The sequence below is a fragment of the Pseudomassariella vexata genome, assembly GCF_002105095.1.
Source record: "Pseudomassariella vexata strain CBS 129021 chromosome Unknown BCR38scaffold_3, whole genome shotgun sequence".
NCBI lineage: Eukaryota > Fungi > Ascomycota > Sordariomycetes > Amphisphaeriales > Pseudomassariaceae > Pseudomassariella > Pseudomassariella vexata.
Window position 1 is genome coordinate 2374254 of NW_024467958.1, and position 15217 is coordinate 2389470.

The window sequence follows — 15217 nt, forward strand, 5'->3', positions numbered from 1 at the left end:
TGGCAACTTGACATGTTGGTTCGCCCGTTCTTTCCGACGGCCCTGCCGAGCCACAAGTTGACAGCATTCAAGCGGCCAGTCGGAGCAAGCTGTCATTGGTTCGCATTTCGATTCCGGTCTCAACAGGCAAAGGGGCCGGTCAAGTAGTCTATTGATTTTGTTTGCTACATCTACATCTTGCATCCTGGATTCGCACTTTCGCGCTCTTGGTTAACCACGCGACCCATCTTTAGATCTCGATCGAATGCGCCACCGTCCCTGGCTTCTGAACCCCCCCTACCCCAGGAAAAGGTTCCTGACTTGAACGTTGGTCACTTTCAGCCTCATTGCCACGGGTGTAACTGCAGTTTTTGCAGCGTCTGGCCGGGGGTTGTGTTTCCAACGGAAAGGTCCCTTGTTTCCCCCACCATTCCGCTCTTGACCAGGCTCTCAACGGTCACTGCCGAGACAGGAAAAAGCAAATTCCTTCTGACAAGTCTGGAGTTCGATCTTGATGGCACTCGAACGTTTCCTCGTGTGTCAACCTCCAGCTTCCAGGGTTGAGGGGGGGTCGATGGGAAACGTCAGAAAGCGCGGATCCGATACGCATTGCAGATACCTATCACCAAGTCAAACCAGGGCACTCCCCGACGTCTAGAGTATCCGCGGTTGTACTTCATTCTATGAGCAAAAGAGACCGGCGTCATATCCACTTGCAAGTCAATGAAACACCCCTCGAGTTCCTGGTCTAGCTTTTGCTCGTACCAAGCAAGGGACCATTGATGCTGCGTCAGCCGGTAACCGAGACATGATCACCAACCCAATAATGAACCCTCGCGAGTAAAACCTCGTACATTATGTGAAATGAGTTTCCTATCTCAGGCATAAAGAACCAACTAATAACATGTCACTTCGTGCCATACCCAGGAGAAGGGAAGAGACCTAACCGACCATGGTGTTGCCCGAATCAGGCAGGCGAGACCGTTGATATATAAGAACTCGTCGGTTGGCTGCGGTGCCTTGAAGTGGCGCAGCTAGATCTCGTTCTGATTTTCCACGTTATCTATCGCCTTTTTTTGCCTTACCCCAACATTCTCTCTCACGGCTGCTGAGCTGTCATTCTTCTTATCGCCTTTCTGTCAGTTGCAATTTGCAGTCCGGAGTAGAAAGCATCCGAGTTGGCGGGCGCGGGGGTCGGTCTCGCCTCTCCATACACAAGGTTTCTCCCTGGACGCGTAAATAGATAGGGTAGATATGATATGCCCCCCTCCCCACCCAAGCCGGAGTGCCCAATACATTTTGCATATTTTGCATAGGCCTAGCAGCCCAGCCCTGGGGTGGCTTCAAGACATTGTCCGAAATTTCTTATTGATTTTTTGAGGGCTGGGGAAGGACGGAAGAGGGAAAGAGGGGAAGAGGGACCCCTATCCTGCGACTTTCCAGCCACTGACGCAACTCCTTACATGGCCTGCAACACATGGCTGAGATATCTCTCCAATCTGCCTGCCTTCATGTGTAACCCCAAGCCAAGATTCGGCACCTGGGGTGGTTCTTGTTCTCCAAAATATCGCGAATGTACAGTTGATGAAACATGTTGCAACAACAGAGAGTTATTTGTTCTTGTGACGTCGTGACGCCACGCACTCACTCAACACCAAGCTGGAGGCCAACCAAGGAAACACATCACTCACGTCTTGCGAGGTGGCAATAGTAAGGCATCAATCATCGCCAGATTCGCGCTGCAGGCATCAAGTAGTCAGGCCGCGTAGCTGACAAACCCCAACGTTCACATTCCCCTTTCATCATGCGTTTGGGTCCAGCTGGCACCCAACCAGAGCCAGTCAGAGGCGCTCATCTACCAAGAGAAATGCGGGTGATAGTATATATTCATCTAATACCATGCCATGTGTGCAGTAGAACCCTGGATCTGTGTGATTTCAAGTGGGGTCTTGGCGTGCATGTTTGCTTCAAGGGACATCGCTCTCTTGCATTTTGACAGCGGCTTCTATTTTGTTGTTTTTCCATATGATTGCTCAGTTTCCGGAGTCGTGGTCGGCGGTTGGGCCAGGCTAACTGCTTAGGTTTACATCCAGGAAGAAATGGCCTGAATCCATGTCGTTGAATCGAGGGACATATGAGATTACGTGCGATGTCGGAAGTGGCTTTTGGCAGGCGCTGGGGGATCAGAGGGCCAGAATGGCCGTTTATTGTGGCGGGCAGCAAGACTTCTAGCAAAGGCGTAGTTGGATTGGGTCTCGTAGGATTAAGAGATTGACTTGGTTGGGGGTGTAATAGGATTGTCATTTGATATTTGGACCTGGGGGACAGACAGAAGTGCATCTGGTATCTTTCCTCTTAACAAGAGCCTTGATCTAGGGAGCATCTGCTTTTAGTTGATGCAGAGGGATAGACATAGCAAATCTCTTGACACGCAAATCCCCTCCAAAGAGACATCAACGAGCCTGATGCCATCAGACCTCATTGAGTCGAATGCGACATGCCTCTAGACATCTTCAGTTGGTGACGGAACCGACACTCCAGTTTGAGACAGGCACCACGAGTACCTTCAGTGAAGTGCTTTTCTTATGCGTAGGACTTATAGGCAAATCAGCTGTATTGCGACAAGAAGCAGATCTATCCGAAGTAGGCCTGACATATGCTCTCCAAAAGTAGTGTAGTGATTCACAAGCCTGACGGATGTATTTCCATAAAGCCTACGCAGCCGCAACCTTTGAAGGTGTCCCAGCCAGACAGCCAGGAGGCACGGTAGGGAGCCTCACGATTACAAGTTGACCTTGTCCGTAGTGTTCTCACCAAGAGCAGGCTTAGAGTAAAGTTGGACAAAGGGAGGAGACACAGCAACCCTACTCACCCGCCTCCTTTCCTCCACCTCCACCACAACCACCCCTGAACTGCCCTAATAACCTCTCCAAATCCGGCACGCCGTCCAATCCTTTCCATCCCTTCCCCACCTGCTCCTTCTCACTGATATCAATAACCGCACCCACGAGACTTTTATTGATTTCATCATCCACAACACTATCGGCTTTGTACGCCGGGTGCTTGGCGACAAACTGACGGATCCACTTGGCCGCGGTCCAGAGCTCGCCGCTGGCGCGCCGACGGATCAAGTCGAGGTAAGTAGCGAGCTCGCAGCGCGTTTGCACGTCGACGTTGACGCTGTCGAGGTAGCTCTCGACGATGGGGATCAGGCCAGGGAAATCATGGTCCTCGGTCTGGGACCCGTTGATGACCTCGTTGATGGTCATGAGGGCGTACTCGTCCTCGACGGGACCCGAAGGCGAAGCGGGGCGGCTCATGAGCGGAGTACTGGTGCCCGAGGCGACGGCGGATCGAGGAGGGCGCGTCGGGAAGGGATTCTTGCGGAAATAGAACTTCTGCTCGAGGACGGCGTCGCGGGTGTGGGCCGTCTCCATGTTCTCGTCTACCTTGGCGATGGGGATGTAGAAATTAAGGTCGAAGGAGAGGATGGCGCGTGTGATAAGCACCATGAAGACGGCGAAGGCCGCGTTCTCAAAGTCGGTCATCTGAATCTCCATGGGCCGGAACTCAACGCGCCAGCCGATGTCGCTGCCTGCCGGCGGAGGCTTGAAGCGCATGTGCTGCCAGTTGGTCGACTGGATGTTCTCGAAATGGTCCGTCTTGGACATGTCTAGCTCCTCGAGATCCTCGGCAAAGATGACGATGGGGTCGCGGATGAAAAGGTGAGCAAAGTGTGTGGCAAGCCGCTCGTCCATGCCTCCCTCCATCAGCTGCCCCTTGATCGACTCGTCAATGATCAGGTTCAGGTCCATATACTCAGGCCGTAACCTGTTATCTGTCGAGATGTAGGTTGAGTTGGACGCGTAGCGCGACTTTGGTATCCGCCATCTGTTGTTCTTCAAGGGCTACACGTAATTAGTCTCTTACACTTACGGCTATTCAACAAGATTTCTCCTACCTTTTCTCCAAGTTCTTCTTCAGTTCGGTCATCGACAGCCGTGCTGATCTGATTCCAGCGAACATCAGTGTCTGCAAGGAAGCCCTTGTATATCGGCGTCGCCGCTGTAAGAGCCAGCATAATAGGCCCGATCGGGCTGAGCTGATCGTACATCTTCCTGCCCTCGGTGATATTCTTGGCCTGGAAGGTTATCTGTAGACAGCAGCTTCCCATGCCGAAGGCCATGGCATCCATGTGGATGAAGTTGTCCGGCGCAGCGCCGTTTCGTGCGTCGGCATCCTCAGGCCACTTATGCATATCATAGTTGACTGTGGGATCCTTCCATGGGCTCGCTGTGTTCTTGTCGTGGAAGACAGGCACGTTCACCTGTACCTTCCTGCCTCTTCTCCAGCGGATGTTGGCAGCAAGGGTTGGGAATCGAATATGAGGATTGGCAATCTCGTCCGGGACAAACTGGGATCGCAGCTTCGACCCCGAAGGTGGATAATAGGGGTCAGTAAAAACGCCAGGAACCCCAAGGCGAGGGAAGGTCGTCAGCGTAATGGGATACTCGTTGGTCTTCATGTGTTCCTTTGCAATTTTTCTCCTGCAATTTCGTGAGCCAGGGAAGACATTTCAGGCTTGTGAAGTATTACCTGAGCTTCATGTCTGGCTCAACCTCGAGCAGTTCCTTGAACCCAATACCCCATGGCTTACCAGGTGTTGCCTCGAGCATGAACCTACCAAACTCAGGGTGGAACACTGGCAATGGGTTTGATCTGCAATTTTGTAAGCACTAGCGCCGCCTTGCGGTAAGTCGATTATGCTTACTGAGAAGCATCAAGGTCTTGAAGCGCCGGAACACCTCCTCCCTTTTGAGCGAGCTCCTCATCAGCAGCCAGCGCCGTCAGGATGTCTGCTTGTCGAAGTGACAGGAGGACTTTGGGATCATCCTTAGAGTACGTGACCACGAGGTATTCGATCTAGAACAGTCTTAGTGAACCATCCTACAACCCCAAATAGTCTTATAAGTACCTCATCGCCCCACAACATAGCATCCCGCTCCTTGTGCTTCGCCTTGTTCCAAATCTCAAGTAATTGCTTTGAACCGGCCTGGTCAGCTTGGCACACATAATCGCCCCAACAAGGCCGCGGAGTATTTCTCTAGGACTTATGCAGTTGCAAAGTGGAAAAATACCTTGATGCCCCATTCTCTGACTTTACTGGCATGCTGTTGTGCATCGGGCCAATCAAGAGCGGTACCCAGAGCACTACACACGTTGCGTTAATGAAAATTCTTGTGTTACCGTGGCTGCAGGCGTTGAAGTAAAACAACGTACAGGAGACCCATCTTGCACTAAAGGACTGATTGCGTGTCGATTTGGATTTGCGCAACAGGAAAAGATTCGCACGCCAATCCCGCCTTGTGTGTTGTGATATCAATGCCGGGTGTCGCAAAGGTTGTTGAGCAGATTGATAACTGCTCCGAGATATGATATGGACCCAATCGGAGTTCGTTTGCTGGTCAGTATAGAAGCAACCCCAGCACTTACTCGATGGTGAATGACCGAGACAACCTAGTCAACATTCACTCGAGCCACTGCTCGTCAACGTGACGGTCAATGTGATGAGCAGATTCCTCGCTTCTCAGGTGAAATTTTCAAAAGACGTCGCAGTCCCTTCAAGAGTCTTAATGGAATGTCCAATCTAAGCCTCCGGGATTAATAGAGGCAGAAAAAGGTACCCCCCACACTGCACTTCCCGCTGAGCGCTCAGGGCTGACACTCCATGTTCTGGGATTGGTCGAGGCAGGGAATCAACTGAATAATAACAATTCTGTGTCCGAGCACGCAATAACCCTAGGTTCTTAACTGGTCCGCTTTATGCCGAGGGCCTGGTTTGGACGACAGCGTAGGAAGACGGACGGGGTTTCTAGGTGATGAGTTTTGTTTCTCTTTCTTACCAGTCGGTCTTCAGATCAGACGGGAGTCCCTATGAGATTGAATTTTCCAACATGCTTATTGTGGGGCCGACAGCTGACAGAAGTGACTGCTTAGAAATCGAATTGAATCGCATTACAATCCGGCGCAGTGGTTCCTCGCGCTTTCTGCCGAAGTTAGGCGGCGTATCGCGGCTGGGGCGTTTCTGGGCCAGATTCGGCATTCCTTGGCTGAACTAGGCTGTGGCGGTGCAGTCTGTTAGCCACCAGTTTCGACTACGTTTGGTTCGCAATTGTCCAAAGTTTTCAGTTGCTTGACGATAGATTTGAAGGTGACGTTCCGAATGTCGGTTGTGATTGTTGTACTCTAGTTATACAGCTTGTCTTCCCTTCCATTGACTTTTATGTCTCCGGACCATTCTCCTTGGCTCCTGCTACCTCGACTTCTTGTGGAGCGAAACCTGTCCGCCTTCCGATGTCTCATCCTCCAGGTCCGCCGGCTTGACTTTGCTCTCCATATGGGCGCCATGCGCTTCTCTCAATCTCAGGCCATCTGGATCCGCTGGTTGCACCTTTGGCTGTGTGTGAGAAGCATGGCCTCTTCGCGCAACATCCGTGTCTACTACATAGTCTTGAGACGGGAGACGGCCGCCCCTCACCTCCTGCTGCGCAAAGCCGGTATACGGCCGCACCTTGGACACCATGTGGGAAGTGTGGTCTCGAGAGCCGCGTCTCAGGTATTCGTCGTCAGCTGTTCCGCCGCCTTCCACCGATGAGCTCTCCTCGGCCTCCTCCGGCACCGTCTGGCCCATGACGCATTCTCGTTCAATAAACACGTCGGCTGGATATGTTGGATTGTGGTTCGGATTGTGGTTTGCACCGTGACCTAAGCCAGTCCCCGTCGATGCCACGTCCCTCGACTCGTTTCTTGGTCCTGTTTGCTCATCATCCGAAGATGCGTAGCTCCTTTTACTTCGCAAGCTCCTCTTGCTAACCTTGCGTACGATCTCTCCAACCTTGGCTCTACCACGGTGGAGGTCGTCTAGGACATCTTGGCCCATCTGCCCCAGCTCCGATCGCGCCATTTCGAGCGCTGTCCGGTTGAGATGTGTGCCTTGGTCAATCAGACGGTTCTTCTTCCGGATCTCCGACCATCGTGTCAAGGAGCCGAGCTCCAGGAAATTCATCCGTCTATGCTTCTCCGATGGATTGCCGATGATCAGAGGTCTCCAGCCGACATCCTCTTCGGGAATGTCAGTCAAGTCTTTTTGACCGCTGACCTTGGCTGCGGCGATGGCCGACGCCCGTCGACGCATGCTGTCTCTGCGAGCAGAGGTCCACTTGTCCATCTCCATGCTTCGGGAGCGCGGAATGATTTCAGTCTTCCTGAAGCGAACAAGCACGGCGAGTAGCAAAACCGTCATGACAAACAATATCGAAGCTACGACAGCTGTGGCAGCTCTTTGACCCAGAGTTCGTTGAGCCATGCCTCCAATGCCAGTTGCCCCTGCTGCAAACACAAATCCCAGGCCGTGTATAATTGCATAGCCCGCTGTGACCCTGGGGAATGACGAGTAGTTCGTGGGTTTCCTTGGATTATTCATGCTTTTGGAGCGTCCAGTCATGCCTGGCTGGAGATCGGAGCAGTCCTAAGCCTCCATCAAGAGCCCGTTGCACTCGGCTATGGCGAGGCAGGACAAGAAACCAACCAGAGCCGCGAAAAAGCAAGGGAAAAAAATATGAACAGGCGGCCCGAAAGAGACAATAGCGTACATGACACCTGCAATAGGCAGAATAATTGTGAAGATGACGCGGCGGACCAGATGTGACGTCCATGTCACCGTCTGGTCCAAAGACTGGCCGCTTGAGGTCTGAGGCTTGTATCTTGAGCGCGAAAACAGATTGGCCTTCTGGAAAGGAACTGCTGCCAGAGCGCCGATGGCTACAGATGACACGGCAGCGCCAACGAAGGATGCTCGAAAGCGGTAGTATCTAGAGGTCAATGACCCAAGGAGCTAATCCGTGTTAGAGGAAGTATCAAAATTGTCGCAATCTGAGAGGAACTTACCACAATGATTAGTACAACTTGGGCATAGATCCACGCTGAGTATAAAGCGATGACTGCAAAACCAGGTTGCCGAAGCATCTCAAGCGAGAGTGCCACACCGTGATACACTTCTTGGCCCCACCATTTTGGGCCGTCTTTGACTCGAGACATCATGATCTCCCCGCGTCCGACGCGTCGAGAAACCTGGGAACCAACTCTGACTTCAGCCACTGATCGCCTCCATGCCGAACGTCTAACCTCGGGGGTCAAAACATTGAGAATTAGTACGACCGCAATCAGTATGATGCTGATATACAGCCCCCAAGAGGGTGGCAAGTTATCGATGATAACGGCGCCGACGAGGAAACCTACACCAAGAGATCCAATGAAGCACCAGGTCCAAATGCCGAGCCAAACTCCTAGTCCACCACCATGCCTCCTCACATCATACTCATCCACAACCTCCTGGTGAGGGTTTCTACTCATCAACGAAGCACCAAAAAGGTCTGTCAATATTGAGTGGAAATTCATGCTTGCGAATCCCAGAGACACACCCATCAAAGCCCTGGGCAGGAGCAATGCCCATCTCCAGGCACTTGTATATGGCGATCTTGGTGCGCTGACTGTGATGGCTTGGGGAAAGAGCAGGGGCATAGCAATAGCCAGACTGGACAGGATGTAAGGTTTGCGGCCATGCAACAATGGCAAAGGCCAGCAGAACAACGTTGGAATGGCCATGCCGAGGTAAAGGCCCACATTGCCCAGGATTGCATAATGGTCAAAGTCGGCAATGTAGTACTGGATGGATGGTACGAGTCCGGCATAAATGCCAATCAGAACGCCTATTAAAGCTGTGCTGATGCAAGCGACCGCAGCTACAAACCTTTTTCGCACGGGTGACCAGTTTCGAGCGATGGTTTGACGACGACGTAGCTTCATCAAGCTGAAGCGGCTCACGTCTTTGATGCTGACATGCGACCTCCCTCGGAGACTGATCTTTTTTAGGTCATGAGCACGCTTCGCTGCCTCCTCATGGTGGTGTGCCCCTGAGTGGCTAGCAGCAGCTGCCATGCGAGATTGCTTGGGTGGTTTCAAAGCACCAGTGACTGTCCGCCCGATTTGAGGAGTTTCGAGAAAGTCCACTACTTCATCAGATGCCCCGCCATCCAAGCTACAACCGTCTACATCTCTGTAATGCTTGGTGTGGTATTCTCCTTTTCGGTCGGACTTCGGCACATGATAATTATTGGCAGCTTCTCGAAGGTTCTTAGAGCTGTCCCGGGGCACAATGGGTGGCTGGTGGAAGACGCGGATGTACTCACGAACTTCTCTGCTGTTTGGCACATTACCTGACGTATGGGGCTCGCGTATCGTGCTGGGGTCATCCTCATCGTAAGCATGAGGAGCTGGATACGCGCAGTCTCTTCTGAGCTGATTGTCAGGTGGCGGCATCGGAAGGAAAGGACTGTCACTTCTATGCCCCTCTTGTCGAACCAGGCGTTTGCCTACATGCTTGCGGGCACGCAAGCTAGATCCTCGATCCGGAAGTGCTGGCCCTCTGACATTGCCGCTGCGCATGTCAGGCGTGTCCAACCCATGACGTTTAACAGACCCAAGAGGGGAAGCTTCGCATCCATGACTCAATTCTTGCACAGCTCCAACAAACAAGGCTGGGCACTCTTTGGCATGTGCAATTGTGGGCTCCATGAGGGCACCGGTTAGATCACCGTCGTAGTCGGTATTTGAATCACTCGCTACGCTCTCGTGGACACTCGGAGCGTCATGGAACACCTCCGACATACTTTCAGACCGCTGATGAAGGTGGCCATCGTCAACCTGCCCATCTTCATCTCGTTCTGCAACCTCGTTTGCGATGTCCAAAGCTTCACTGAGGATCTGCTCGAGGTTTTGCATAGCTTCTTGCATGGCCCCAACATCTGCAGCATCTTTGTCAGAGAAGGTCGTAACTCTTGAGGCGAGAGCGAGGCCGAGATCATCACGGCTGTGGCCATGGTCTTGGTGCCTGGGGTGTAGTTTCATAGGACGCTTGGTGAGCTTTGGGCCCCTGGAGTTAGCATTCTTGAGTTGCTCGCGAAGCCATTGTAGAGTGCGCTTAGTATCCAATCCCTCAGGGATAAAGCGTCGTATTGGCTGTGGCAGAGCATTCCCCGGAGATTTTTGATCGGATCGAGAAGGAGGCGAGACGCAAATAGTTGAGCGGCGCGGGTCTCCTCTCTCCAGTTGGAGAGCTTGAAGTCGCTCTTGCAATACATTAACTGTGAATGATCGACGTGCTGGCTCGGGCGTGGTTGATACCTCCCCTTGCGGCGCATTTTCCTGTTTGACAGTGGTGCTGGGTGAAGTAGTGTCCCCATTCCTCATCCTATGAGGGTTACCCGGAATTGAGGCAATACTTGCCGGGCTCTCTGGTTGAACTAAGTCGTGAGACTTCGTGGCGACCCTTTGAGGAGACTCTTGGTTTTTCCGCGAGGGAGTGGAATGACTGATATTTCCAGATGAGAGGGCAGCTAACGGTTTCATACCGCTGTTTGTTAGCCCCTGAGCTTCTTGACCATCCTCAACCGGAATTTTGTCTGATTCATCATTAATGACTTGCGGTTCTTGCTTCTTCTCTCCAAAGGTAGGGAGAAATCCCCAATATGAGGCTGCTTTGGAGGTTTCCTCGGCCTGCAAAGGTATGTTCTGTTCAGCATTGGGGTGAATGAAACACCGCGGTATCGAATGAACGTCGCCATTGGACGTCAATGGATCCGAGGGGCTGCCATGGTACGATTGTACTTTCTCGACCCATACATGTCCTTCGTGGGTCTCATTGGGAAAGTAACTGTTCCCATTTGCCAGTAACGATGGTCGATCCAGAAACGGCCTTACTTCCGAAGGTTGGTGATGACCATGGTGTTCATGTTCCAGTAGATAAGGCTTGGCGGCACTGGGCGAAGGGCTCTCCCCTTGATAAATAATTTCTTTATTATCGCCCCCATCTGCCGTTCCCACTTTGGAAACACCGTGATGACCTTCGTGGCTGTCCAATTGCCCATGTAGAGTTTCTAAAGCCGGCCGTACCTTGATCGCAGCGCTATGGCCCCGTGTATGTGCTCTGTGACGTCGACAATTACCTCGCATAGGTCACCTCCCGTCAGCGTTCGATAGTTTCGACCCGTCAAGATCGCGTCAGACAAATCTTCTGGAGAAATTCGACGTCTGTTTGGAGCCTCTGTTGGGGAGTCCTGGTCAACAGTAATGTCCTCGTCACAGGAGACGTCTCCTTTGACCAAGACTGGATGATTAACCATGCTATGAGAACTCGGTGAGTGTAAATCTGAGTCGGTACACACAATCTCAGGCCGTAGAGCAGTATCCTTCCCCATTGTGGGTGAATCTTGGACTGCCAGAAGGTCTTCAGATGAGTGTCGTCGCGGTACCGGGACGTTGGAGAACCGCAGGTCTCGCTTGAAATCTTGGGCTGGTGATGCCAAAGTATCTACCTGGGTGAGGACTGGAGGAACCGGAAGGTCCCTCTCGGTGGACTGCTGGCGAGACGCTTCGGACTTGAGTAGAGCGTGGCGGTACGCCCCACTTCTTGAATTGGTAGAGCGAAAGGAGGCAGGTCGATTGCTCAAGACCTTCAACGAAGGAGCTGAAGTTTGGGGACGAATGATATTTTCGGGGGTTGGCTCCATTTCTGTCGCTTTTCTCGAATCCGGCATCATATAAGAATGTGGCGACATGATGGCAACTGGTCTCCGTGTATTTTGGCTCCAATGCAGCGAAATCACATGTGAGCATTGCTCATCTGTTGTAGGTGATAGATTCCCATCAGTGTATGAGCTGGGAACAATACAAATGCGAGCCGAGCTTGCTGAAGACAGACTTCTTTGACAGGAAGGAAGTGGGATTGCCCAAATTCTTTCTGGCAGGTAGGCAGTCAGAGCCGTGGAGTATTACACGTCAGTAGGCAGATACCTGGCGACCGTCGTGCGTTCGCCTTCGGTCAAAGTCCTTGAGTTTGACCGTGTTTAACCCAAGAGCATGGAGCGGATGGCTAGAGGAGTAGAGGTTGAGGCCTGGACTGTGACCAAGTATCACTGTCCTAGGGGGCAGGAAAGAGAAGACAAGATAGAAGCTGCTGCATAGAAATTAAAACGAGCGTCGTACGTAATAGGGGTGAAGGTTGGCAAGAATGATAACAGGTTGATGATGGCAAAGGTGCAGAAGAGTCGGCGAGATGAAGAGGTGAAAAGCATGGCCTATCTTGAAGTCACTTGCTTTAGTCAAGTTAGTCGACGTCCATCTTTAGTTGTCGACCTGGCTCCACAATTGGGCCTTACCTGTCATCGCACCTGCTTCGTCTAGGTCATGGATCTGGCAGTTGCCATCGCGAGATCATAGACGCCACTTGGGACATGTAATTAGTTCGTAGCTTCCCACCAGATAAGCCCACTCTCTCTGCACAATGGCATGGACCGACAACAAGTGCAACTCGATGAAATGGGGGTGATCATATCTTGCGAGTAGAGTTCCACTCTCAATGAGTGGACTGCGGGCAAGTACAAATAGAGTCACATATATCTCGATCAAAAGGTACAACGAGTTGCGAAGATGGAATTATGACTGGATTCTCTTCGATCACCGTTCCAGCGTGTCAGAGTCCTGCTTGATACATGTTCTTAGTATGTAACCCGCATTCAGCCGTGTCCAATCTCAGACATTTTCCAACTAGACCACATATATGCACTACCATCTTCAGGCGACGGACCTGCAAGCTTCTCATCCAATTGCATTGCCGTATTCATCCTTAAACGCCAGTAGGAGGAGTAGGAATAGCGAGCCCGGCTTGATATATGTGTCAGCAGGGTTGCATCACGCAACTTTATTAGAGGGACTTACTAGGGGAACCAGTAGGAAAGGGGTGGCCGCCTTGAGGTTATATTAGTTCCTTTTCTTGTGAACAATTGTGCTTAACGAAGTGTGGACCTACTTGCAGGAGGGAACCCACTAGTCGGGAAGGGAAAACCACCTATTCACTTATTAGCATCTTCTGTATTTCCAGCTTGTTCTTGGAAGGGTTCACATACTCCCCGTTGGGAATCCACCAGTCGGGAATGGGAAGCCACCTATGATTTTGTTTAGTTTTAACTTTTCCGATGTAATTTCCTCATGTATATACCTTCGGTACCCGTGGGAACTGCATTATCTAGGTCAGCAATCACAGCCATGCAATCAAGGAGGTACGGAGAAGACTCACAACCAGTGGGGAATTGAACCTGCTGGACCTGGTCAACAGGAGCGGCGGCAGTAAGGCCGATAAGAATGAACGAAAGGACTGCCTTCATGGTGTCAGTATCTTGAATGGAATGAATGGATTTGTTGTGTAGAAAAGAATGATACTGGATGGTGATAGTGAGTAACGAGAACTTCAACTTTCGAGGGTAGAGTTGCCCTTATTTATAACTCTAGAATACTAAGCAAGGGAAAAACAACTGTTCAGGATTAAGATGAAGACCGAAGATTTCACCTCCTAGTTCGCACCTTGCACGCGTTACTTGACACAGTCTTGTCTCGGCCTGGCAGCTATACTGGGTGTTAATTAACGACGTGACTCAAATGGAAGGATCAACACAGGGCAGGGTAATGATGCCATATTGGGAAGATATCATATGTGCTCCGGCGTGGTGCTGGTTCGCTAGCTGTGGTTCCGGGATGGATGCCTAGTGGAGGAAAAATAGGCCAATGGTCGAATCAGAACCTCCGAATACCAGGGAGTGTAGACAAGTTTATAGACTTTATTTTATTGCATACGACTCCGTGTCTGGATGCCAGATCATCGTTGATCAGACATGAATATTGCTATTTAATATCTCTGAAACGAGTTTGATGCCTATCTAAGTCCAGGTTCAGGAGCGCAGCATGAGGCTGAATCGAACTGCTTGGGCCTATTATAAGCTGACAAAATTTGGTTGGAGGAAATTGTTTTGTAAAGCAGCCCGGATTGAACAAAGATCATATTTTAAGCTTGCTTGAAATGATCGGCACGCGTAACCGTGGTTGTACAAGCCTTGGTATGAGCATCCCGTCCCGTTTCAACTTGGATCACGGATACAGCATCTCCTTTAGCCTTTTAACCTTATTCAAGAAACGCCGTTCAACCAGGGTCAGGGGCAAGACGACACAGATTAGTAGGGGTGATCCGTTGGAACGGGCTCGTGGGGCCGCATGTTGTTGGATCGGGATATGGTACAGGGATATACGATGTATAGTGAGATGACCGGAACCCCGTTAGATGATCTTCGTCCGAACTAAAGACGGAGTGGATTCCGTAGATGGACATTGACTTGGCTCGACCTACCTAAAAGGGTAAATAGATAGATCTGAAGCATGGTTGAAGACATCTGCAGAAGTTCCCTGAGAGCCGCGTGTACGGAATTCCGGAGAAACTCATAGTGATCCGGGGCGGACGGCGAGACTCTCGAAAGCGGAATTGAAGGAGACTAAACGGCGGTCTCTTCTACATGGTATCCGATTCGGCTTAGGGGTTCGTGTTCCATGGGATTTCTCCATAGAAAATATTACGCAAGGACCCGTCAACTCCGGGCTCAGTTGAAGTTTGTATTATGATACCCATCGTTTAGGTAGGTTCAAACTCGATTCGAATTTGGGGCCATTGCAGTCGCCAAGCAACCGTAAGACTAGATGCGCTTGATCTAGGTTGGTCGATGTTCAAGACGAAACGTATAATTCAATGCTATACCCCTGAACCCCGCCGCGGGAAGTTTGGCCGTCGTATCTTTTTGTATATTTCGCATGCCATGAGATGCAGCACGGGATAGCTGCTGGGTACGTGACTTATAGTTAGCTGTCCGAGTCTCTCTTCTTTCAGCGAGATGACCAGCGTGTACCGAATGTCTCGTCTCTTGCACTGTCAGGCAAGAACACCAGGTTCCGCCGGCCTTCAGCGATCCCTATGGACTGCGAATTACTTCACTGCCGTACACTGTACCAGCTGCGAACGCATGAAGAACACCACCAGTCTCAAGTCGTGAGCTAATGCCGGGGTGCATTGTTGATTCCTGAAGATGAAGAAGTGATCATTTTCAACAGCACAACATGACTTCCGCTGTGGAGCAAATCTCGGAAGACTCGGGTCTTCCTGGCCAGGAGCCTACCACGACTTCTCTGCGGACTAAGTAGAGCAACAGCAGACACCCAGCCTGGTGTCGGATATCACACATCCGAGATAATCAGCTGAATGAGGTGGTAAAAGCAGCCGCTAGGTATTCCACCTCGTGCGTAG

The 15217-nt window shown here is 51.3% G+C and overlaps 3 protein-coding genes across 3 annotated transcripts; all 3 read right to left on the reverse strand.

Annotated features, from left to right (window-relative positions):
- Positions 1–2843: 2843 nt before the first annotated feature.
- On the reverse strand, positions 2844–5270 carry BCR38DRAFT_482299 (glutamate-cysteine ligase; the record flags this gene model as incomplete). The annotated part of the gene is made up of 7 exons (XM_040863484.1): positions 2844–3887; positions 3941–4526; positions 4576–4698; positions 4751–4902; positions 4955–5020; positions 5118–5190; positions 5260–5270. 7 exons carry the CDS (start codon positions 5268–5270, stop codon positions 2844–2846), a joined length of 2055 nt encoding a protein of 684 aa, XP_040719111.1.
- A 1022-nt stretch (positions 5271–6292) lies between these two features.
- BCR38DRAFT_482300 (uncharacterized protein) lies at positions 6293–11654 on the reverse strand (the record flags this gene model as incomplete). Its single annotated transcript, XM_040863485.1, has 4 exons — positions 6293–7418; positions 7632–7873; positions 7927–10750; positions 10990–11654. The coding sequence occupies 4 exons, from the start codon at positions 11652–11654 to the stop codon at positions 6293–6295; spliced, it is 4857 nt and encodes a 1618-aa protein (XP_040719112.1).
- A 1067-nt stretch (positions 11655–12721) lies between these two features.
- BCR38DRAFT_482301 (uncharacterized protein) lies at positions 12722–13259 on the reverse strand (the record flags this gene model as incomplete). Its single annotated transcript, XM_040863486.1, has 6 exons — positions 12722–12759; positions 12814–12843; positions 12905–12943; positions 13002–13040; positions 13094–13111; positions 13172–13259. 6 exons carry the CDS (start codon positions 13257–13259, stop codon positions 12722–12724), a joined length of 252 nt encoding a protein of 83 aa, XP_040719113.1.
- Positions 13260–15217: the final 1958 nt, after the last annotated feature.